Here is a 26,897-nt window from a genome sequence, read left to right as displayed (position 1 = left end):
ATTAATTTTAATTCCCTCCTGGACTTTAATAGCTCCTGTTTTACAGCAGGTTTTCTGCTCATGTTTAAAAATTTCTGCACTAACAAAATCTATCCCACATATCTGTGTTCTCTGACATGTCAAGAAAAAAAGTCGTAATGGTACGAGCATAACGTTATAGGTAACTGTGCCTGGTGGGACTGCTTATCCTGATCCCGATTGTTAGGGTTAGTGAAGCCAGATAACGAAAAGATATCCTTGGTATGTTGAACTTGCTCCATGGTTCAGGCTCCTGGACAGTGTTTTTTACTGTCCTTTGATGTTATTTTTGTAGGCAAATGTGTGACGTTGGTATCACGCATGTCTGATGCGTCTTATAAACAAGGAAGTGAGTTTGCTGACGTATGATAACGTTTTGTGGGAAATGGAGATGATAGGTCAAAATTGCAGGAAAAGTTGCAGTCACTGGTCAAAATTGCAAGTATTTCTTGAATTTTTGTTAATAGTTGTGATCGCGACTAGGGACAGGAAAAGTGTTAAGAAAAGCATTGTTGATTTGGGTCATTTTATAAAATTGAGTAAGATTAAAGAATAACACCAGCCTTATCCTTTAATGTTTCTTATATGCAGGATCTGTTGATGTTTGACACCTAAAATAGTGCATAACACTGTCAAATACTGTCTGATGACTGTGCTTTTAATTTATTAATTACTTATTATAAAGTAATCTTATTATATTGTAATTTCGCAATTTCACTTTTGTGTGCTTTTGTCCAAACAGCACCTATTGCATGTATGTTCATACTGCAAGATGTTTTCTTCCTGAAAAAATGTTGTGTTTGTTTGTTTGTTTGTTTGAAGTTTCCTTATCCAAATCAATGATCTATCTGATCAAGTAAGTGTGTCTGGTGTTTTTCAAATTGACTTGGCTTTGGGTAGGATCAATCATCGCTATCACGAAAGTGTGATGAAATAAAATAAATTATAATGAAAAACCAGACTCAATCCACAGCCTGGGGTGTACTTAAGTACAGCAGTACTTTGAGCCAAATGCTAACATGTCAGGTTTTTACAATTCATCATCTGGGGACCATGAATACCACATTTTATCCATCCAAAAACTTCAAGATTTTTAAATTAAAACAAAAAATGTCAACTGGCTAGCGGCTCTACAGAAGAGTCAGGGGATAACCAAAGTCATTAGAATACATCATCTGGTGACCATGTATATCTGTATTAGATTTTGGTGCCAGTCCATCAAGTAGATGTTGAAATATTCCTCTAAATAGGTCAAAACTTTGACTTGATGTTAGTGCTAGATGACTCAGAGGATAACCAAAGTCAGTAGGAGTCATCCTGTGGGGGACATCAATGCATGTAGAAAATTTCATGACACAATCCAGTACTTGTCAAGATGTTTTCGTCTGGACCAAAGTGGTGGATGCACAGACATACAGACTGTCATTGCCAGTAGCATGGATAACAAGGTTTCCTCATGCATGACAGCTGTGTATGAGGTGAAAGCAAAAAAAAAAACAGGATGTGAGGTGGAGTAACATTTCCTCCTCTGAATCTTTTTTTTTGTTGTTAATGTGCCATGATGATTCATAGGGCATTAATTCACCTACAAACATCCATGCTTTCTTATTATCCCAGCAGCTTTTGAGTGTCTTTTTTAAGTTGTGATACCTGGTGGCTGCTCATGCTCCTTTTCCTTTTTGATGATGTTGTGGCACCTGAAACCACTTATTTATTTCCACAGCACATCTAACAAAGACAATAGACTACACTTTTTAGAAGATTAAGTGTGGGCAGTTGTGTGTTTCTTGTGTGCTTGTGTATATGTGTGTGCACACACTCCAGTAGGCATTGCTGTGTTCTGAGCATGTGAGGTGAGAGGGTTAAAGAAGCCACTGAAGTGCTATGAGTTGTATTGATCGGAAGTTCCCCAGTGCATTGATTATAAGCCCTATGAAACCAGACAAGCAGAGGATTTAAAGCTCCACTGCAGTGATATTGACGGGTGGAATACTACCATTCTACTCCTGCTCAGCGTTTGAAAGTCTGTTAGTTTTTGTTTTAGTTTTTATTGTCTATGCTTAGTCAGTGCTTATATGGCACACATGCCATTTTAGCAGAGGAGTGAGAGAGGACATCGTGGGACATCTGGGATTCGCTCCAAGTTGAACCGGACTTGTGACAGAATGTGGACTATCATAAGAGTCACATCTTTCTAAGATGTTTTTTTTCATTGTACTCTGAATATCAAAAGAATTATCATGGCAAAGTCGATCTGAAATGTGTATTATGTTTGTGCTGCATGTTTCTAAGGGTGTGTGTGTCAATTTTCTCTCTACAGAGCTCCATGTATTCTCTGGCCCTGAAGTGTCTGATCAGTCTATCCACAGTCATACTGCTGGGCCTCATCATAGCCTACCATGCACGGGAAGTTCAGGTAAAACACATGCACATACATCCACAGGCAGACATACACACTGACATCTAAGCTCTATCCATAGAGTACACAATATGTTTCTGTCCCTCAGGCTCCTGAGGAAGACCAAGGGACCCAGGTGTGTGTCGGCTCCAGCCAATTAATGACATTAATGAGAGTCATAGTGGGATAGACCAAACTAGATAGATATGCACTGAATGTTAAATACACACTCAGCCAATAACAATCATTCAGCAATAGATGCACAGAGAACACACATAAACATACAAACACATGCACGCAAGGCACACAAGCGCACATAGCCTCAGCCTCTTGCAAGGTTGAAACAATCAATCAGAAATGCTTTCATGCTTCATGATATCTGTTTTGCTGTTTGTCATTTCACTAATATAATGGTACCACAGTCATTTAGCTGTGGTTTCATCTGAAGCCATTTGCAATCGATGCACATTGACTATTTATGGGAGCCTTGCGGGAATCAGACCCAATGAGTGCCCCCACACCAGCTATTACTCCCACCAGCTAAACCACGGAGGAGCAAGTCTCATCCATCTAACCACATATTAGTTTAATGCTGTTACTTTTTTTCATTACATCAAAGCTTGGATGTTGCTGGAAATGTCTATTAAAGTTCCAACGGGTCTGAGATAGGGATTCTGATGCATTCTGCTCTGAGGTTCGGGCTTTCCTTCTGTGGATCAATAACTAGACGACCATTGCTTATTCACTGTCATACACAGGGACTGATACACTGGCAATCAGTCTGTAATAGGCAGTCACTCTGTATTAAGATTCAAAGCGAAAAGGAACCGAGTCAGTTTATGCACATGTGGTGCCCGTGCAGTGGTGTGTGTGTATACATGGCTAAGAATTCATTGATAATTTGATGTCACATTCACATACGGAGTCAGTCATCCTCCCACACACACTGTGGCAGCTGCACGTGACAGGCACCCAAGAAAGGAAAAGAAGACATTGAGAGTAGCTACTGTAAGGCCAAGAGAGAGACCGAGATAGATGGAGAGAGAGGTCTTGGTAATCTCTTTGAGGAATCAGTTATCAGTTTTGATTAAATAAAGTTTGGAGTTTCAGGGGGTTGCTGTGAAGGTACGGGCAGCAGTGTGGGGGAGGTGATGTTTGGATTTATCCCAAAATCATTTTTAATAATAACCTGAGTGAGGATGGTGATAATTTGTAGCATTTTTTACCCCACACCGTCTGACAGCTTTAAAGGATAATCCTGCTTTATTACAACCTGAGTAGTACTTGTCGTTTTGCCCATAATTTCAATTGGTTATTATTATAACACTGTACTCACTAAAATTGCTGAAATCTGGGAACACAGTGACACTGCAGTCAGGTAATAAGACAGGTTTCAACTAATCCAATAGCTTAGCCAGTTTAGCTAAACCACTTTATTTAAACAACTAAGGGTGGTAATTAGTTTTACTGTTAGACTTTGTGTCTCTTCCAAATGAATTTAGCTAATTTAGGGATTTTGTTTTAAACGTGTCTGATCAACTGACCACTCATGAGTCACACCCGTTGGACCCGTGAGTACAATGTTATTATTACCAATAGATATGATGGCCACAATTACACAAATAAAACCCAACTTGTGGTAAACTGATATTATCCTCTAAATTATTTCTATATAAAAGGGGAGTGTTCCTTAAACCTGCAGTAACAAGTCTGTGTCAGTGGAAAGGACCTGAGAACAACTTTTTAAGCAGATGTGGAAAACCTGTTTGAAAACAGTTGCTTATTTACACATCCAGCAACACTATCATTCATTTGGACTTGTGTTTCAGGACACCTGGAGAATGTAAGTCCAATATTCACTCTGTTAACTCTGTTTTGGTCTTCACCAAATCCTGAGGAAATATCTGGATCTGCTGCTAAATTCTCCACTATTTTCACCAGCTACTCTCTAACTCTGTCTGTCTGCTGTTTGGTGCTGAGCAGGGAGCATACAGTCAGTTTTCAGAGCTTTTTCACTCAAAACTGCTGCCTTGTGAGGCCAAAAACAACACTGCTGAGGTGAGACTGAACCAAAACAGAAAATGTGCAGGCTAGAAAACCTTAGCATTAAGCAGAAGGACTCTGTAGAGCCGACGGGAACTGCACAATGATTATTCTGTGGGTAAATCACTACCCCTTTCATACAATACTGCAAATGGATTAAAGCCGCTTTTCCACAAATTGGGAAATTTGCTAATTTGTTGTCTTTGTGAGAGTGAGATCATTATCACTCACATGTCTATACAGAGCTGTAGTCAGGACATGTTTAGCCTAGCTTAGCACTAACTGTGAAGACCAACTGAATGCAGGGTGAGGCAATGCAAAGTTTGCCCCTATGCATTTTCAATGAGCAAATCGTTTCGCAAGGCAGTGGGGGATTCCAGGCACTGCAGGACTGACTGGTGACACAAAAAACCAGAGGGGTTGAAAGTTTAACACTTTTACCTTTATGCAAATTAGAAATTCGCCTGAAGGCTCCGCAATTTCTGTGGAGGAGCAGATCATATTGTGCTTTCTGGGTCCCTCTTTTGTATGTCCCTTGCCTCCAAGATTACAGGTACAAATAAAAAATTACACTTAAACATCATAGAATGCTTATCACATAATGTTTGCTAACCAGTAAGCTACCTGCTAATGTAGCTTGTGAGCGGTGACAGGGCCACAGCAGCAAGCGAGAAGTGTTGAAGGCCTGATTTGTTCACTGCCAGTGACATAAATAGAAATGTAAAGACAACAATTTGTGGTTGTAGGTTGAGTTACATCCATAACTCAACATTGACTGACAGCGTGCAGCATCACAGAGTGCATGCAAAACTGCTTTCATACACGTGAAACCATACATGTTTCATTACATGAACGTTCATTTTTATTATTCAGTACCTGCCTGCTGACACCAAGCCTGCCTGCTTGTATACATCAGCAGCATAAGAAGTGCCTGTTTGTCTCCGTATTCTATTTTATTTTTTTTTTACACACACACACTGATACACACCATGAGAAGCAATGCTGTGCAAAATAAAAGGCACTGTTCAATAAAGATCTCATCCCCAGATTACGACACACTCTGCCGGAGCATTTTGCCCAGCATGTAACAGGATATTATATGCACGTACACGCACACACACACACACACACACACACATATATTTATATATATATATATTTATATATTTGCACAGAAGGTTGGAGAAGCAGAGTCGCAAGAGATCAGAATGCTGTTATCGGGTTTAGCTAGCATTTATACCACCACCTTTCTCTCTCTCTCTCTCTCTCTCTCTGTCTCTCACACACTCTTTCACTGATCTCCATTCTTCTGTCCACCTGTCTTTTATCTCACAGTATTCTTTATTTACCATCAGTGTGCTTCTCTTTATCTGTCTTTTTTCTTTATTTCTCACCCTGCTTATCTGATCGGATCTCTGTGCTTTCTCCTCCACTGGGCCTCAATTCAATTTTGTTGTTGTGTTTTACATCCTTTCATTCTGACTCCTCTCTTCCCTTGTTACTCAGCATTTAACTTCTCACCAATTCTCCTGTTATACTTAAATACTTGTCTGCATTTCTCTAACTCTAACACCTTTATACTTTTTTTTGCCGTTTCCATTCGGTGTTTCGGTGTCTTGCCTCTCTGTCTTCCTCATTTGGATGTTTTCCTCATCTTCCTCCTCTCTCTCCATCTTCCCTGTCTCTTCTAATCTGTCAGGGGACAGTCCAAACCAATTGTGCTCAGCATGAAATAAGGAATAGCAATCAGTCTAGACTACAGATTACACATTTCTCCCTTTTTCACTGCCATCAAAGAAAATAATTTGAGTTCTTATTAACTACTGACAGTAAGTAGCTTGTTATGGAAGAGAGATAAGTGTTTCCTATATAAGCACGCTGTAACCAACATGAACATCTAGCAGAAGTGTGTGTGATTTAAAGGTTTTTGCATTCCAGCATTATAGTGAAAAATGACAGGGAGCTGACATAAATTTGTTCTTTTTTTTCTTTTTTAGAAGTGAGAACATTGCAGTTTTGTGTTGTGCTCAGTCAGTAGAACCACATTGATACCATTGGGTTTCTTTCATTTTCAATCCAAGAAACTGGAAAGTTAAAATCCTGGCTAAAAATGAAATCAGATCTGAACTTGCTGCTGAAACTTTGATTCTCATTAGTTTACTGTGTGTTTAGATGAAATCAGTAGAGCACTAATTAGCAAATCGCCAAATGATCGAAATCCTCTTACAGTGAGATGTCTGCTATTAAAATACCCAAATATTAGTTTCACAGTCATGTTCCAACACAATTCTTACCAAAGTCATCAAAAAACAACATCATCATCATCATCATCATCATCAAAATCTCATCATCATCTATTATTTATTAGTTTTAGAAGATTTCAGAATTTTATTGATCAGATGTGTTTGAGACCATTCACCACATTAATTGTACAAACATATCTAAATTTTGGGGATTCAAGTACTTTTGTTTATAATTTCGTATTTACAAATGCATAGTTTCATTGTTACATTAGTAAATCAATTATAGCTTAATTAAATTAGACTTTGAAGATTTATAGATGTTATAGCATTTCATAATGGGAATTTTCTTCATCGATACCACAAATATCCTCAATATGTGCTCATTTAAGTGCTGATATTACAGTACAGTACTGAACAAGTCAAATGACTGAAATGCTGATAGTCTAGGATAAAGCCTGTGGTTGAAAAATGCTGAAAATGTGAGACACTTGTGAGTACTTCTGTTGGTTTGTTTGTTCCTTCCTTTTCCTATGTGGAAGAATGTTGTTCTGATTATGTCTTCTTGGCAAAAATGTACCGTTCTCAAGGTGGTTATTGGTGTGTTGTGTCTGGTATTTCCAACTCTGCTGTGCAATTTGCATAAAAGCACAAGATTGGACTGCAAGTGGCCATCAGACTCTGCTTGCTATGGCTCAGTGAGAAAGTTATGACATTTTATCTTAAAGCAGTCTGGAATCATTTCAGCTCTTAGCAGAACAGTTTGTTCCTACAGATCTACAAATGTACTTGGCCACAGTTCGGATGTGTGTATGGTAGTGTTGCATAAAATATCTAAAGAAAAATGTTAAAGTCGTTATTTTAAAATATATTTAGAAAATAATGAGTTACATATATTTAACTGAGCTCACATTTGTCCCTAAAGGGGAACTCAACGTCTGTTTATGGGTCTTGAGGAGTAGTGGATATGTGAAAAAAAGTTAACTTTTGTGGTTCCAGAGGGAGCTGTGCTAAATCTCTCTTGAGTCTGCATCAGTTGAAGCTGAAGGCTAGTGAATTTGAAAAAGAAACAATCTGGGGGTGTGGTGTTAGAAAGAGGTGAGCTTACCAGATCTCTGTAGCCCGCTCCTCATCTCTGCTTAAGGCTGCATTAGTAGCTACAAGCATAGCATTCCTGAACCTCAGAGCAAGCTGTTGGCAGTTGAGTTGCATTGTGGGTAATGTAGGCACCAGGTTTTGAATAATGCTTGCAGAAAAAACATCTGGTTCTGAATTTGAATTTTTTAACTGTCCATCCTGAGTCCAAGCATGTTATATGTCATAAGAGTGCAATACTAAATCGGTGGAGTATTTAGTTTTATCCATAAAGATACATTCATATACACTATTTTGTCAGTTATTTATGCAGTATTTGTTTTCGGTTTTGGATGACTTCAGATCCTATTTACTTATATATTAATATATTGTGTATATGCGCTTTAGGTACATTTGCCATCTCCTTCTCCCCTTATTTCTTGATAGCCACATTATATAAACACTAACAACAAGAACCACTGTTACATTGCAATCAAGACTAGATTAACTTGAACAGTTTTGCCATGGTAACATATCCCTGCTGGACTGAGACGAATCATTTAGTATTGTAATCTACCTGGTTTAGGATTAAAGAAAAGTTATCATAAATTTTAGGGAGAAAACGCTGGTCTGGTTATTGAACTGAACACTGAATAAGAATCAACTTGACAGAAAATCATGTAATCATGGTTTCATCTCTGCCCTTGACAATGTGTTTCTTTCCTCAGTCCTCTTTTATTTTGTACGATTGAGTTTAACCTTGCTTTTTGTGTACTTTGTAAAATGCATTCACTTACTCCGTGTGTTTAGACAAATTCTCCATAGATAAAGACTATTATCATACAGACATTATTAGAACTTGAGCTGAAATTTTTATCACCACCGTGAACTCAAGAGACATTTAGAGAGTGCTGTGATTGACTGTTCAATCGGTGCAGCCGTACGCCATTAGTTTGAGTTAACATTGTACCTGAGATTGGTCAGGAACAATGCAGTCTGGGGGTTGCAATATCATCGTCCAGCCAATGATGAATCAAGAAAAACACTCTTAAGACAGCTGTTATTACAAACCAGTTTCCAATCTAATCAGAAACATAAATGACCCATAAGACCAAACCCATGCTAAATGTTTGCTTAAAAAATCATATCTGCAAATTTAGGAAGCTTGCAACTTATATTTAATGTGTTTCATGCAGCATCCAGGGACGGCCATGCATGCTCATGTGTTTTAAGATATTGTCTGTTGCGTGACTCACTTATCTCAACCACCTCACCAGTTGCCTTTTCTTTTCTTCACACACACAGACACAAACTTTTACATACCCAGCAACAAGTAGTCTAGAAAGAAAGGATTCATTTTAGCTCATAAACTTGCAAGAAATCCAGACTTAAAAGGCAAAAATTGAATTGTTGTTGAAATTAATCAAATAAAAACTCCAAGAGAGTGTCCATTAGTGCACTTTAAGCATTAGTGAACTGTGTTATTCAGTTACTTTTAGAGGATTTTTAGAAGCAGTCCATTGATCAAGAAGATACCGACTTGGCGCTCATAGCCACTCAAAGGCAAGCAGATGGCATTAGGAAAGTAAAGTGAGCAGTAGTCTTTCAAAAAGGGTTCTCTTCTTTAGAGTCCTGAGAGTCCTAATACTTGGGTGATGTCATTTTCTGCAGATTCTGCATAATGTACATCCGCCTTGGGAACTGTAATGGAAGAGTAAAATGAGAGAGAAGTAAACCACAGCGTCCTCCTTAGACTGTAGGCATGAAAGAAGCATTTCACCCACTTATTTCCAAGAAATGTGAATTTATCAGCTGCCATTTGTGTCTTGTTAATCTCTGGCCATTTTTAGTAACCCAGTTTGTTTTTCATATTTGCATTGAATGAAGGAGATTCCTGGTCTCAAGACGCTGGTGGAATCCTTTCTTCACTCTCTCCCAGTTGCTGTTTTTAGACTTTCTAGTGGCAAACTCTGCAACACTACTCATGCACACACCAAAGCCGGGAACCTTTCCTCACCTCTCACACTTTCCAACACTTCGTTTTCACTTCCATGACACCCCCTCTCCTTCCTTTCCTCTTTCGACTATGTAGAAACAGCCACGAGGGTTTTCCCCTAGAGCTGCAATTAAAGTTGCATATACACATGTAGCTGGGTGTGTGAGTCTGTGCTTGTGTGTGTGTGTTTGGCTTGCCCCAGTTATTTTCTGCCTGTTCCAGGGATTTCCATGCTGTAGGACCCAGACATGTCCCAGAAGTGTGACTATGTGTGTTAAAGAATGCGTGCATGCTTTTTGGTGTTCACTTTGTCACTGTCTTCTTTGGTGATTAGGGCCGTCTCCGTCCCCAACGAAGCTTTAGTCTTTCCCCCTCCTGTGGGAAATGTCGACTGGAGGCTGATTGGCCTGCTTCTACCTCTTTTTTTCCTGAGCTGTATGTGTGTGTGCGTGCATGTGTGCAAAATTGTATGTCTCGCTTGCTTGCTTGGCCTGGAGTCTGGCCAGGACTGTGTCTGGTTCCGTGATGAGAGACATCTGCAATCAGGGACTTAACACGATTACTAAGGTACGATGGCCGTGGGGACTGGAAGGGGTCGAGGCACGGAAGGACTGATGGGTGAATGGGATGGCTGAAGAGGAATGATGGAAGGGGGGCAAACTCCTCCAGCAGGTTGCAGCTGTAGCAGTGGGGGATGATTGAGGTTGAACGTGTCCTCTCAGTCCTGACACCTTCACATGTGATGAGACCTGAGCTTGTCTTCGGTGCTGTCATTTTCACACCTTACTCCTTTTTGGCCCCATTCTCTAACATGGGCCTGCTCATGTGTTCTTTTCTCTCTTATTTGCCCTACCTCTGTCCTGTCTGCTTTCCGTTGCCTTCCCTTGTCCCTTGCTCTCTGCACTGTGATGTCATGTTTTGTTAAATTTAAGAAAATAACAGAAGACACTTTTTCCCCTGCATGATCTTGTTTATTTTTCCCTTCGGGCTTGTTCTTTATGTCTTAGTTTATTTAGCTTTGCTGTCCTCTGACCTTCCTCTCTGATCTTTTCCTGATAGAGTTGACAGTTTGTGTTTAAAGACACACATAGACAGTCCCTACCCACTTTTCCTCTTCCCAACTCCTCCTGCCTCATTTCCTCCTTACGTCCTGGTCATGTAGGGGCAGTGGCACTCACTCACTCCCATTGACAGATTGCTTTCCTAATGGAATTTAATTATTTATCCCTTCCTTGTGGCGATTTAGCCAGGAAAAGACCGATAGCAGGAGCTTGAGGGAGGACAAGACAGGAGGGGAGGGCTGGGGGAAGAGGAAGGGAGAAGCACTCATTTCCTCCAGTGGCAAGAAACTGGATCACCTCCGTTTTGATTTGGAAATATGTCATTTATAGAGAGGAGGAAGGGGAGTAAGGGATGTTAGAAGGAGGAAAAACAGAGAGAAGGTAGACAGAGAAAAAAAAGAGAGGGCTGATGGTGTGGCTCTGTCTCATGCAGAGGCAAACATGAATGAATGAATGGAGTTTGGTGCCCTACTCTCTGGCTCACATGCACACACACACTAACTTATTTTTGTTACTTAGAGGACAATAACCCTGCATGAAATTCAGTACTTTACCTTAAGGGAAGCAGCTTTTTTGTCCCCAAATGGGAGGTAAGTTCCCATGAAATCCACGTCAGCGTTAGTTTATAAGGAACTGTGGAACTGCATAGCGTCACAGTTTAATGCAGTGGGGGAAGCCCTGTAGTGCCAGTTTTGGACGGTAAAGGATATTATCACAGCGGCTTGGTGTTTATTTTACGATAAACTCCTTATGAAAGTGTTTACTGAGGTAATAAATCAGGTGAGAAGTAAGGTCTTTTTACGATTATTTCTAATGGAGCCTGACTTATTTTTCCAACCAGAGGAGTCGTCCCCTGCTGGCTGTTTGATAGAATGCAGGTTTAAGGGACTTCTGCGTTCGCTTCACATCTCAGACCGGAAGCTTCTCTCTGGGATGTTTCGCAATGTTAACGTTTTATCTTGAAAGTCTGACCGGACTTTGCATATTTTATTGTTGCTAACTTGACCACAGAGCCCTAACCGTTGAAAATCAACATCAAAGGGGTACCCAGGGCTTTGATAATCGATACCAAAGGGTTTTGACCAAGCGTCCATATGTGATAAGACGGGAGTGAGAATGTCTTGGTTGCAACCCCGTAATGTGACTGTGCGACTATTTATTTTATATTTTTGGTTCCCAAAATGTGAGTACACACACACATAAACCATTGCAAGTCTGTGCAGAGAACATGAGTGTTAGACAACCTGTCTGTGCTTTCCTCTCTGTAGCTCTGCACTCGCTGTCACACACACACCTCTCTGTCATTTTTTCCTGTATCTCCTTTTTCTTTCTTCTTGTCTTGTCTCTCTGTGACTTTCTCTCTTTTTGACTCCCTCTTCCTCCCTCACTCTTCTTCCCTCCCTCTCTCTCTCTCTCTCTCTCTCTCTTTCTCTCTTTCTCTCGCGCTGGGGATCCTAATTAAGCTTGGCTGCTCTTTGATGTTGTCGCCTTGGCAACAGTCACCATGACGAGGCCGGGTCTGCACACTCTCTCTCTCAAACTCACTCAGGCACACATAAATACACACAAGTACACACAAGTACAGTACACACACACATACACACTGAAATCATTAAAGAATACAGCCAGCGTTTGACCCGTGGTTCAAATGATAGATTACACAATGACTCACACACTGTACGTAGGCTATGTGTGTGTGTGTGTGTGTGTGTGTGCGCACATGTTGGCTACATGTGTGCACACAGTATAACAAGGAAAACGCAAACATCCTGCTGAGATAGATTTAGATAATGATGAAATATGCAGCGTGTGTATCCAAAGGTGGTTGAGGAAGCTTTAGAGCTTCAGTCTGCCTTCATCATGACAGTGACCAGCTGGCTGTCATGCTCACTTGTTCTGATGTTTTACCTGTTATTGTATTTTTTGTTTTCTAAATAAATGTTTGTGTGGGCTAAAAGCCCTTGAGATGAATCATGTGATAAAGAGCAATTGTTAGCACTGGCTGTTTCTCGAGGCAGTATAGCATTCATACTCTGCTGATTTACAGCCGGGGAGTTCCTCATTTTTCTCACTGTGTCCCGGCTTTTCTTTTAGGCACTATGTGGCGCGTCTGTCTCTCTTTAACCTTCTCTGGCCACTGCAAGAATATCCAATCAAGACCTTTTTTTTAGTCTTAAATGTTTATTTTTTATATTTAATAAATGAAAGAAATACATGCAATTCCACAGCTAAATTGCAAGATTCCAACCTGTTTCCTATTTGCCTTTATCTTTATCAAGCATTATTTTTTGTTTACAGATATACATTTCTAAAAAAATTATAGAAAGTTCTTTGTAGAAACATGTTGACATAATTTTACTGCAGTGGCAAATTCCTTTTAGAAAATAAGACTCAAAAAGACTAACATGAGTTAAAAAAGATTTTTTTTTTGCGGTGTCCTCCTTTCCCTGATATTTCCTCATTCCTATCTTTATCTGTTCATTTCCTTTGCACTTCATCCATCTCTCTTTCCACCGCCTTCTCCTCTCATCAACCCGACCTCATCCACCTCCCCCCACCCCTCCACCCCCCAGTTCCTGTCAGCCCTGTCTGGAGGAGGGCCCCGTGTAATGAAACCTGCTCTTACCACTTCCTTATAACAACGGCTTTGGCGACATTATCGAGAGTAACCACAGCAATTACAAATGCAAAACATCAACATACAGGGAGGGAAGACTGCAATAAAAGTAACATTATTAGGCACATGCTCATGCAACTGGCAGAAATACCGGCACAGTGGTCTTTTTCTGCAGAAAAATGTTGCGATTGTGATAATTAGCAACCTGTTTTGCTGAAGAGCTTCAAATGACTTGGCAATCTTTGGTTTAATTTTAGTATGAGTTGTAGGTTATGTGAAAATGAGCCAAGGCACTGTGTGGAAACTGAATAGATTACTGATTAGATGGATGGTGTTTTACATCTCAGGAAAAGAGACATTTACTCTAAATGACTGCTGGTCCCTTTAATCATCAGATCACTCAGCTGTACTGATGAGTGAACTGTGCCAGCAGAGGATCGTGATGAAAAGTTTGCACAGCGACACATTAAAACAATGTTCCCTTTTTTTAAACTCTCCTCATGTCCTGTCTGTCCCCGCAGCTGTTCGTCATCGACAACGGAGCGGACGACTGGCGCATCGCCATGACTATGGAGAGGGTTCTGCTGATCGCTCTGGAGCTGCTGGTGTCTGCGGTGCACCCCGTGCCTGGGGACTTTAAGTTTCAGTGGCGGGCGCGGCTGGCTTTCTCATATGCACCATCGCAGGCCGAGGCTGACCTGGACATGGTGCTGAGTGTACCCATGTTCCTGCGCCTCTACCTCATCGCCAGAGTAATGCTTCTACACAGCAAACTCTTCACCGATGCCTCCTCCAGAAGTATAGGTGCCCTAAATAAGGTCAGAAAGATCTTGTTCTTGCAGGTGTGTGTGTGTGCATTGATAGCCAGAAAGAGGTGAAGAAGTTGTAAAGGCATTATGGTCAAGAGCGCTCTCCTCTGAATTAAATCTGTGTCAGCACTATCCCTTTCATTCTTGACCTCTATCTCTCCAACGATCTCAAGTCCTTCCTTCCGCTATGTCCTTCAAGTCACCCTGTTCCTTTTCATCTACCTGTTCAAATCCCCTCCTTCTCCCTTTGTTGTCGCTGTGCATAGAGACTTAGATGTAAGCTGTGGTGGATCTTTGATAATACAATATGAAATAGGAATGTGAAATGGGAACAAGATATTGCATATGTCTCAAATGGGGCATGAAAAGAAAGGAGTCAAATGAGATTGCAATAAGAGTGCGGAGAAATTTGTACGAGCCATCCAATAAATGATTGGTGCCAGGTTTGTAATGACTTTAAACGATAAACATTATTGTAAAATCAGAATGTAGAGATGTAGTGCGGGGTGGAAATATGCAAACCACGAGGAGGAGGACAGCGGGAGAGATGGAATAGATTTTAGATGAGTAATTTAGCGGGTTGCGAGTGTATCTGCAATGGTACTATTCTGACCCTCAGGCGAGTGATGGTGAGTGGAGGTGAAGCTGCCACTGCAGTGCAGCTCTAACATGATAACTCATTTATCAGCTGCTTAACCCTTCCGGGGCTCAATCATTGCTCTCAGATCATTCATCTGCCAGAAGTTGACGACATGTGCGCCACAGATAAAAACTACACTGATATAGGCCAATTACTCAAAGATGGTTGCAGTTTGACCCGTGTCACAGGTCTCGACTCCAATACTCCAATTACAGTGGAGAGTGCTGCCGCTATCAACACCTACTCAGAAGACTAATTATTAAAACATCAAATCTGTGTAGGAAACAGTGTGCAGGATGAGGTAAAAATGTGTATTACAATGTCATTTATCAGTTCTGCTGTATTGAGTGTGTGTGTGTGTACATTGCAGGTGCATTTTAACACACGGTTTGTAATGAAAACCCTCATGACTATCTGCCCTGGGACGGTGCTGCTGGTCTTCAGCATCTCTCTATGGATCATTGCTGCCTGGACCGTACGAGTATGCGAGAGGTCAGTAACAGAACTGTTTCGCTCAGGTGTGTTTGTTTGTGTGTGTGTGTGTGTGTGTTTTTGTGCGTGTGCGTGCATGAGACATAGTGCTGGACTTTGATTTGAAGAGGAATTCAAATGAGCAATTAAATTCAGTTGGCAGGAAATATAATCTCGGACATGTGTGCAACATAATCCATCTTTAGACTTCAGTTTATGAGGCTTTCTTAACAGTTGTACACTTAATTTGATCCAGGCGATGGAGTTGTTACTTCGTTTGTCCATTTTATCTCATAAATCAGCAATATAATAGTGTCCTCAAAGACACTTTATTTTAAACCTACCATTTAGCATTTATAATTAGTGTACACACTTTTTTGTTTTTGCAGTATCCCGGACCTTTTGAAGCAGATATTAGGACATTAATATTTGATAATTTGTGAACAACTATACCTTCGCCGATGATGCACTTGAAACTGGTGTATAAACCTATGAATGAATTATTCATAACACAAGATAACATAGTCAAAATCACAATATTAACAAACACAAACAAATCCTTACAGTGTGTTGTTAAGCTTTTCAAACTATTTTTTTTTGTCCACAAAATACCATACCTTTACCATACAGATATGAGAGTGGAATCAATATTCTAGCGATTTAGAAAGAAACACACCACTTAAAGAATGCTGAATAGAATTCTATGGGGAAAGGCTATAACGCCAAAGATGGTGGTTGTATGCACACATCCCTCCCCGTCTGTTAACCGTCTGCTTTTTTAACAGCCAAGCCAGTAAACCTAGTAATCCAGTTGTGTGGTTCTTCTGACGTAAGTGCACAGAACGTTTCAAATGTTGTGGTGGCAGCGAGGAGCAGGTGTGTGACCAGATGAGATTTGATGTACAGTACTTGAAATATGTGTTAGAAAATACCAGGTTGCCTTCTATAAACTTGATATACGATATAATGACTGTATCCATAACTTCAATTAGTATAGCATTTGTTCAAGCGCTTCAGTGGGATGAGCTCATGGTGTCATGTATCCGGCACTCTGGATAGAGCCTAATTGGTGTTGGTGTTGTGAAAAAAAAGCTTTTTAAAACCTTATTTTGGGGAAAAGTCAACAAACTTTTTCAGTGTTTTTTTATCAGATTTTAGTGGTGATTCTATACATGCAGTTTTTATGTCCCAGTGACCAGTTATGGCTCTCTCCCTGTTCATTCAGATAGGGGCCTGCTCATGTTCGTCCAAAGTAACTGCTCGGAGACATTACCAAGATGGCTGCCGAGTGTCGGGACTCGCCTATAAGGACTTTGGTCTTGGCAAGAAAGCCATTCAGCGTATTCACCAAAAATGTTGACTCAAAGTCCACTTACTACATTTCTCCCAGAGTTTTCAGCTTCATATCATGACCTTCATCGGTGGATCATGTTTACTCAGTTGTCATTGGGAGTGAATTAATAAAATTCACAAATGCTTCATATGTCATGATTACAACTGTTGTATATTATATTATTAATAAGTCATCCGTCATTTATACACTTGTTACAAATCTTTCAAAGGAAGAGTATTGGTTTTTGACATGTACATTCATAAATGTATGACAATGTGCTGTTATAATAGTAGATATAATAGAATAGATATAATAGTGGGTTAAAATGAAATTCTCCCGTCCTTTCATTATCTTGCAAAGCACTTTTAGTAGTTGTGGGGTTTATAGTATAACTTCTCCTGGGGTTTATGTCCTAAAGTAAGTTTTTTCTATAAGAATACATATTTTACTTAAAAATTTAAATAAAATAGACTGAAATAACCATCTCACTGTTACAGAGAAACTGTTTTGAACTGTAAATCAAATTGTCCAGTTATATTTAAAGATTGATGATCTGATTTTATGAGTAATCTAATATTATTGATGTGCCATCAAGAGAAAAGCAAAAAGTAACCACCCTTTTTGATGTGTTCTATTGCTTTGGGAAATAATCATGGAAATACGGGAAAATGTCAGTTGGTTAATAAGCTTGATTAAATGCATCATTGCGCAGCTGCTGGGAAGCCGTTGCTTGGTCCACATCCAAGTTTAATTGGCATTTCCTCTCCAAACCAAATTAACAAAGGTAAAATAAACACGAATAAAATTCAATTAAACTGGTTTAGACATGGTGAACATTTGAGAATTTTAAGAGCGTGTCCCTCCAGGCTAGAAAATAGCATGCTCAGAGCAAACGTACAACATCCAAGGCTGAAATTTTCATTTGTTTCTGTCGAATAGTGTTTGTGAAAACAACTTTGTTTAAGATCTGCACCACGTTTGGTTGCTATGGCAACAGTGTTGTGAACAGGGCAGGAATAATGGAGGAAAGAGCCTCAGATATGTTTTATGTTCTGTGTCCGGCAAAGTTGAATGACTCGTCTTTCAGGTTTGACGTCCACATTTGCAGATAGGACCAGTGGGCCAGTTATGTTGTTTTTGTTTATTCATATATTTTACTATTGACTGACTTTATCCTCTGAACGTGGACAATATTTCTTTTTAAGGTATCATGATGCCCAGGATGTGACCAGTAACTTCCTTGGCGCCATGTGGCTTATATCCATCACTTTCTTGTCCATCGGCTATGGAGACATGGTTCCTCACACCTACTGTGGCAAAGGAGTCTGTCTGCTCACAGGAATCATGGTCAGTATGTTTCCTCCCTCTCTCCCCTCTCTTTCTATCTCTCGCTCTCCCTCCCCTCGGTGCTGTCCTCGCCTCGTTCAAAGGTCAGCAGATTAGAGAGCATGCTGTCGTTTGCGAGAGAAATTCTGCCATTTGTGTAATTTGGGCAATCCTCCCTGAATTAGCCTGCATCTGTGCTTCTGTGTGTTTTGGGTGTGTAGGCGTGCAAACAAGAGCACGTTAGTGGTTTGTGTGTCTATGCGTGTTATTCCCTTGTCTGTCCTCATTGCATAATGAAGGTCCCACCTTTCCGTGTGCCATGTCCTCCCACTCTCTCTCTCTATCTCTCTTTAATTTTCTTTCTGTACCACCATCTACCTCTCTAGCGTCTCTCTCTTTCTATTTATCTCTCTATCATTCTTTTCCTCTCTGTCCATCCCTCCTTCCCTGAGGCCATTTGTTTATTTCGATCCACCGTCCATCTGTTGGTATCAGTGTTTAAGCTGCTCCTCTATTTGCTTCACTTCACAGGTGTTCACTTCCCTCCTCAAACTATTTCTTTTTCTTCAGTCTTTCAGGCTTGTTTTCTGGCTCTGTCTCATGAACTGCCTTTTTCTTTTCTAGTTTTTTTTTTTGGTTAGGAAAGGAAACTGGTCATTTAGCAGTTTGAATGTAGACACCATTCATCGTTTTCCATGCTGTGGCTTTAAGATACACTGTTCTTAATGATTGGAGGTAATTAGTGTCTTCTTAAATGCAAAAAAGTCTTAATAGCTCTACAGCTAAATGTCATGTTATCTCAAATTAACTGCCCTCATAAGTATGGTGGTATTTGTGGATTTTTAGAAGGTCAGGAAAGAAAAAAATAGAACTCAATGTAAGCTACGATAATAATATGTTACCTGGGAGTACTTTTCTCATAGGACACCATGTGCCACGTGTTTTGTGATGTCAAAAGGGAGAGTACAGAGAGAAACAGAAAACTTTAAAGGTGAAGAAAGTTATGTAAGAATTAATGATGGGCAACGTTTAAAATTAGATTTTTTTGTGATTAATCGCATTGTTTTGTGCAAAATTGTAGTGTGCACTTTAAATGTACTGCTATAAGTGCAATAAAATGTGGTTTGCAAACACTTAAAACAAGTAAGGTAAGGTGAGTTAGCCTACCATCAGAGTCCAGTTTTCTTGTGTTTTTTTCTGAACAGATATCAGCATCAACATTTTTCGTTTATCGTGGAGCACCATAAACAGTCTATGTTCAGTAGCAAGTGTCTCTGAGGTGAAGTGAAGAGGTCGAGCATAAGGCGTAGCGACAAGCAGGCGCGTTCCAGTGAAACTGTTGCGGTTCTGACGACGCACAGCACAATTCATTGGAAGAGAGACTGATCCTCGATGTTTATTTCAAAAATCTACTGTTTACTAAATAGTTATTGGGGCATCAACAGGAGGGAATTTGCATGACAGATCGTCTCCGCAAAACTAGATGTAGGCCTATCATGTAAAGTTATGTAGCCTATAATTTTAACTTAAGTTAAAAAGGCTACAGCTATGTAGCACACAGAAGCCGTTGCCATGGTTACCCTCCATAGAGCGCCTGCCGTTTACTCACGTTGCGATTTTAAGGACGTTCCTAAGACCGACATCTTCCCCAATACTGATCAGCATGCAGCGTGTAGGCTTGTCTTGTATGTGTTTATCTACTTCTCTCACACGCTGCATCCAGCGTAGTCTGCCGAAGCCTCCCTCCACTGCTTGTTTGGGTGGGTGATTTGCAGGCTGATCAACATCCTACCCCTCCTGTGACCCGTGGTTTGACTTTATGTGTATTCAGAGCCAGTGAGCAACGGACTTTCAAAATAATAATAATGTGATGCATGAGGTACTGCATTATCAATGTGTTTCTCAAAACGGCATTCCTACAAAACGATGAAGGCCGGATGAGACATTTGAAATGTCATTTTTCATTAACAAGATAATGCCGTGGAAGAATTTGTCATGTTTGTTATATTTTTAAAACCTGAGGGAATCATTGCGCATAAGCCTTTCTCATAGAAATAATGCCAGCAGTGTAGTTGAGCTTGTTAAAGTGAATGAAAAGTAAAGGCAACATGAAGAGCACCACTTAACATTTTTAAACAGTCCTAAACAGTCCTCAGATCAGTCAAGTTACATGGTAAGATGTGAAATGGTGTGACCACTGGCTCAGTGATTCTAAAACAAACAGCAGAGCTTCTGATTTGCTTGTTGTTCTTTGAGGAAATAAGATAATAAGCTGCTAGAACAACATTTTATTATCAATTCCATCAATGCGGCTGTCTATCGTTTACACACTTACATGCCTAGTCCTTTTGCACTTGAGTTAAGTGTGTTTAGTTCAAGTGTGCCTATTGTCAAGTAGCAACCACCATGGCTGAATGTTGAAGCCAGTATAGAAGTGCCTTAAGATGCAGTTCACTGTGATGATTTATGGATGATGGTTATAGATAAATCAAGAGCGTGAATTAGAAGGCCCTTAACATAACTCTCAAAATCAAAAGTAACTTACTTCACTGTGCTTACTAGCACTGTTTTGGAAAATAATGTACTATTAGTTTTTAACCCATTATAATGAATTTGCTGTTTGTCATTGTAGTGCACCAATGGCTGGAATCATCTGCTCAGGTCACATAGATGGTTTTGGTGTCTGTATTTCTTACAAGCTACTTCCCCAAAACCTGCATGTGTATTGTTACGTCCCAGCTTGCTAGGGGTAGAGGAGACGTAAGCATTAACCAGAAGTACGTGGTAAGGTGGAAATGTTATTTATTAAAACAGAGGGAAACAAACAAAAGTCATAACAGAAATTGGGCAACCATGAACGACTATGTCAAGCCAGGTGTAAGTAATTCAGATAAATGTGCGTCAACAGCTTTCTTCAAGAGACCACACGGTCGATCACAGATTCATTGATGCTGACATGGAAAGGACTTGTGCAGCATACTTTACACACAGTTCCAGTAACTAAAAAGAGAAGTGGTCATTGCAATGCACACTTTAAGCATGACTGTAACACAATGTATTAATCATTGTTTTCTCTCCTAAACTCGCAGAGGATCCCAGGGAGAAAAAAAAAGGTCAAAAAACATCTCCCTGTTGTTTCATGAATAAACTGTGCACAATGTTGCACTGTGTGTTTGTCTACGTGTAGCACCTTATCATGAAAGAAAATTTCTCGTATGTGTAAAACACTAGTTGGCAATAAAGCTCCTTCTGAGTCTGATATATGCCATATATCCTATATTGTGTGTGTGCCATACATTTTTTGAGTGACATATTAACGTCCAGTGCTCCAGTTTCAGTTAAGAGCATATTTTTAGCAACTCACACATTCACTATTGTCTGCCACACTTTTTTTCGCTGTTTTATTACTGTGCCCGTGCTACTTATATAAATTATATAAAAATTATGTTATGTTATGTGCTTTTATTAACTGAACTTATGACTGAACATATAAGGCACCAGGATTAACTAAGCCTGGCTGTTAGCCTAGTCTGGAGCAGGCTAGCTGCACAGAATAAATCACCATGGTAACTTATGTGCCCTTGCTTTCGTGAAACACAGTCACGGCTTAATTCAGCCAGGATATCTGGAAAATCCTGGCTTAATCCCCCATCTTGGTTTTGTGAAAAGGCCCTCTGAGGAGTTTGAAGGCGGACATAAGGGCAGCTCAGGGATTGGAGAAGGGTTGTTGTGCCGCTTCAATCTGGGTCTCAGGTGTAGGAGGCGGGATCTGGCGAAACTTCCCTGGAATCAGCCAATCTTCAGCCGGGAACCCTACAGCCTTATTACCATGTGGATCAAAACAGCAGCAACAGTGAAATACATAGAGGGCTGCCCTAGGTAGCTTTAACAGTATTCTTTCATCTTCACTGGGTCTGTCTAACCTCTCTGACTGTTGCCAGCTCACCTATATTTTTTACTGAATAGTCCATTAAATGTGTGAATAAACACACCCATGCACAGAGACGTGCACGCACACAGACCCCCATTTGCTGTGTGAATCATCCAATCAGTTTTTTAGAGTACAAGTTTTACTATCATGTTAGCACACACAGAGACACAAAACAGAGGGTGGATAGAGAACGTCGCAAGCCCACTGTTACAGACTGCATCCTCCACACAAACACTGACACAGAACTTGACATACACTCTTAGTATGACTCCCACACACCCTCTCCTCTCCTGTCACACATACGTGCACACACACACACACACACACACACACACACACACACACACACTGTGTTCAGAGTGGTTTATTTTCGTTCATCATCAGAGCAGGAGTGCGGATGCAGGTAGAGCGAGAAAGGTGAGGCTTGTATTGGTGAGGGAGACCGGACGCAGCAAGTTGTGGCAAAACAGAGTGTGGAGGTGAGAAGGGGGGGCGGGCACGGATTAAGAGGGCAGAGAACCGGATATGATTTGTTTCTTTGTTGAGAATTATTGTAATGAGTTTCTATAGGAGAAATCGTCGCCGTTGTTACTATGACAACACATGAAAGGCAACCGTGTTGAAAAGTACTGCCCCAAGGCTAGGTGTTGGTGTGTATGTGTTAGTGTGTCATTGCTGGTGGGTGGGTGGTGGTAGGGTAGACTACCACAACATGTTGTCCTTATATACAGCAAAACATGCATGTATCATATCAGATAAATCAGTTCATGAATGTTCATGCATGTTGGTATGCACTTTAATTTATTTAACCTCCCCATTTAGTATTTGGAAACTGTGTATAAATGTTTAATAAAAGGTTTATAACAATAATGTAGTTCAATAAGTGTTTTAATGTATTTAGCAACAGTATAACTCTCCCTGTGGGCAGGATAAAATGGAAACAGATAAATTAACAGATAATGAACGTAAAACACAGATGTAATTATAGAAAGTATTTCTTCATAGGGGAAGGTAAATTATTGATAAATACTGTATACTAGCTTAACAGTCAGGGAATTCCCTTAATTCCTGTGTTTCTGGTTAGAATGAAGTGTTGTTCTGCTTATAAGTATAATTATGTATTAAGGGAGCTGCCATTTCAAACCTATTTTGTGCTTTTCTCTGTCCCTACGTACTTGTTATGTGCACACTAATTAAGAAAATTAAACTTCACATTTTTTTGTGTTCCCCTCTTTTCTCTATGTGTGCCCACTGCCCTTTTTGGGAAACTATTTTTCCTATGTTTGGAGGGTTTTTTTTTTGCATGAAGCCAAAACAATGCTGGTTTTTACCTGTAGTGTGTGGATATTACACGAAGCACAGATGGGTGATTCCAACCTTTTTCTGACAGCTACGTTGATGGCTGCACGGTGGTGGAGCAAGCGAGGGAAACACCCAGGCGTATGAAACAAAAAACACAGCAGCACAGCCATCATCAGCTGTGTCACTCTGTGGAGATTGCACAGGGAACCCTGCTGAAATCAAATGGATGCAGGCGTATACACAAACAAACTCTCATATACACACACACACACACACACACACACACACACAAACACAGCCTGCCTTGACAAACCAATAAGCACCTACTGTTTCTGACTGAGGAGGACAATTTTGAACGCACACGCATATACACAGTTGGCTACATGCACATCGCGCTGCACTCGTACATATTGGAGTCTCTAAAAAACAGACATGTATAAATGCTCCATGGGTTTTCCATTCGCTCTCATCATGTTTTATTCATAGTTTTTGAATAAATACAAATAGAGTGGATGAGTGTATAGACGTGGGCACTAATGGTTGTTTGTGAGTTACATTTTACTGAACCCAGCCAAAGTTATTTTTGGCAGACCTTTCTTATCTTTCAAGAGTGTGCACAAAGTCTTTGCTATTTCCTACACGCTTCAAAATGTTGCATGCTCCCTCGCCCTCGCTCTCTCACTATGTTTCCCTCCTTATATCTATTTTACTCTCTCTCAGTCTTTCTCCCCCACTGTGAGTTGCACACACGCTCACAAGCAGGAAGGAAGAGCACTCGTACATTTTCATTAAACACTCATAATCTTAATTCATTACTTATCAGGAGATATGTGACCTCATTAACATTGCCTTCTTCTCCATCTTTCTCTCCTCCAATCCTATGCTCCCACCCTCGACTCCTGCATTCATCCCTCTCTCCAAACCCACCCTACATGTTTCCTTCCTTCCCCATTTACTTGTAGCTCTTCACTCTCTTTATCTTTTCTTCTCTTCTCCCTTTTTTCCTCTCAGTGCCTGCCCCTTCAGAGGAACCTGTGAGCACTCAGCAGCCCACTGAAAGCAGCGTCTAATCTGAAAGTTAATTAAGTCTGTCTTCCTCCCCGTGTCCCCGCTCCTCTTCTCTCCTCAAGCATGTCTTTCTGGTTGAGAGACTGCTGTCACTCTCTCCCAAATGAATTTGCCATATGTCCCATGTGGGCCGAGCAGGAATACAGACAAACCGGTCTGTGTTTTACACTTCCTGCAGGCCTCAAGCCTCCAGTGACAGGAGAAGACTGACACCAAGTAATTCAGATTGACAGCATCTAATTAAATTAAATTATGGGGTGTCAATATTTGATGTGGGGGGTTTTTTTGTCTATAAGGGGCATATTTTTCAGCTTCATATAGAAGCAATATAGAAGTGATCTTACACCAGATGGAAAGAAGTGAAAATAGACTTGGCTTCCCTGTCAACATGAGGAAATGTGGATCTTGAAAAGAGCTTTCCCTCTTAATCCTCTCCTCTCTCCCATTCACTTCTCCTTCTGTCGTGCGGCTCTCTTTCTCATGTTTGTCCACGCTCCCTTCAATCATATCGGCTAATTCCCCAGCCAAAAGCCACCGATTTACCAATTCCTCCTCTTTACTGATTGACTCAGTGCTCGGTTTTCTCCTCCTCCTCCCTCTCTCTCACTCAGGGTGCTGGCTGTACGGCTCTGGTGGTTGCTGTGGTAGCCAGGAAGCTGGAGCTGACCAAGGCTGAGAAACACGTACACAACTTCATGATGGACACGCAACTCACCAAGAGGGTGTGTAGGCTTGTGTGGTGTGAATGAGTGTGTCTTGCATAAATAAAGCAAAACTGTCATCTTTAAAAGAAAGCACACATTTTGTGCATGCGCCATTCAGACTCTAACAGAAATGTAGTTTAGAAATGCACAATTTTTTTATATGTTTTATCGTCCTTTAGGTGATTTTGTACTATATCTACAGATTGCTTTTGGGGTTGACGAGGTGGTTGAGAGTCCAGCGAAACGGCTTGTCCTTTCACTGGCCCTCCTTCACCTTCCCCAACTACTACATCACATTAACACCCTGTATTGTTGTGACAGTGTGCCATGTTATTTGAATAAAAGGTCATCTCTTTCTCGTCCTTTCTGTTCTGCTGCCTCACTTACCTTTTCTCTCTTTCTTTCTTTCTCCGATCTTTTTTCCTCCCACATGGCCACCCCTCCACCATCCCACATCCCCTCTCCTGTGACATTTGTCTCTCTTACAGTAAATCCCTTTCTCTCGCTCCCTCTTTCTATCTGTCACTGTCTCTCCTCTCCTCCCTCCTTTGCCCTCTCCTTCCCTCCATCTCTCACTCCCTCCCTCCTCCGGTCCTTTTCAATTTTTCATACAGTTGAAAGACCCAAGTTTTAAAAATAGCTCCCATATCAAATATGTAGGGTACATTCTGGCAGCAGAGTATCTGGGTGACTGAAATGGTTGGGTGATCAATAATTTCAGCCATTTTAAGCTATTGACAGAGAAACCGAATAGACTCCTTGTTGTAGCCGGGCTCTCAACTCACCTTCCTGCAGGCTGTGGTCAACCAGAGTCTGTTCAGGCTCAGTCCTGAAATATTCCAGCAACTTTTGGATGGATTATCACAAATGTTTTGTGAAGATACGTATGGTCCCCAGAGGATGAATCCTAATGACTGCTGATGACCGAATGAATGTTGTCATTGTGTCCATGTTAGTATGTTAGCATCGTCATTGTGATGACATTTGAAAACATAACATAATTTGCTTTTTAAATTAGTTGAGCAACACAATCCAGTAAATCTCAGTCTTAACAAAGCCAGTCATTAAGTAAGGGAGGTGACATATAGCAGCTACATTCAACAGAATACAGCATGCTGCTTGGTGACATTTCCTTCAAAGGGTCTTCGGTTTATGCTGTGGTAATTGTCTCCTGCCCTCTATTACCGAGAGACCAATGATTGAAGCTGTTGTATGCGCATTGATTTACATGGCTGGGGCCATTCTCTGCCATATCATCGTAACAAGAGAATACAATCACTCACAGCTTTATAATGAATAATGCAACAATAGACTCTACATCCTGCCTTCATCGTATGTACACACACACACACACAAATAGACCAAAAAAACACACACACACTGCTTTTCTACTTCAATAAATTGGTGGGCTTCCTTTTGCAGAATGTCAATTAAATTAGTGAAGCTATTAGCCAGTCCAGTGGACTGTGCTGCTGGTAATGTTTGATCTTTGTTGATCTTTGTCTTTACATGTGTTTTATTAAAAACAGTGTTGAGTGTGGTTGTCCACAAGTACCTGAATAGTACAGAGCTAAGAGACCTAAGACTGCAAGAAAAGAAACTTCTACACCTCACAGTAATATAAACCTTTTCTTCTTGGAATTGGTCCTTCATCTTCGTACCACACAGGTCATTTTATCCAAATATGTGTGGTAATATTTGACACTGCCTGAAACATACTTCAAAATATTTTCACTTTCCATCACTTGAGTGCTCTCTGCTCTTTATGCTTAGATCAGATCTTTAGACGCGCGCGACAAAACTGAAGTTGAAATCTTGAAATCTTGTGTGGTGCAGATTGGTGGCAGAGGACCTAATAACCTTATC

The 26,897-nt window shown here is 40.6% G+C and overlaps 1 protein-coding gene across 2 annotated transcripts in view; it reads left to right on the top strand.

The window, feature by feature from the left end:
- kcnn3 (potassium intermediate/small conductance calcium-activated channel, subfamily N, member 3) overlaps nucleotides 1–26,897 on the top strand; it is a 48,596-nt gene that overhangs the window by 14,034 nt on the left and 7,665 nt on the right. For both annotated transcript variants that reach the window (XM_046045161.1, XM_046045162.1), the window contains exons 3-7: nucleotides 2,339–2,434; nucleotides 13,969–14,265; nucleotides 15,267–15,388; nucleotides 17,906–18,047; nucleotides 24,939–25,049. In XM_046045161.1, coding sequence (XP_045901117.1) covers nucleotides 2,339–2,434; nucleotides 13,969–14,265; nucleotides 15,267–15,388; nucleotides 17,906–18,047; nucleotides 24,939–25,049 — 768 coding nt within the window. The remainder of the gene's footprint in view (nucleotides 1–2,338; nucleotides 2,435–13,968; nucleotides 14,266–15,266; nucleotides 15,389–17,905; nucleotides 18,048–24,938; nucleotides 25,050–26,897) is intronic.

This window comes from Micropterus dolomieu, linkage group LG03 (assembly GCF_021292245.1).
Source record: "Micropterus dolomieu isolate WLL.071019.BEF.003 ecotype Adirondacks linkage group LG03, ASM2129224v1, whole genome shotgun sequence".
NCBI lineage: Eukaryota > Metazoa > Chordata > Actinopteri > Centrarchiformes > Centrarchidae > Micropterus > Micropterus dolomieu.
The sequence above is the reverse complement of the archived record's forward strand: the minus strand, read 5'-3'. Positions and strand labels throughout refer to the sequence as shown.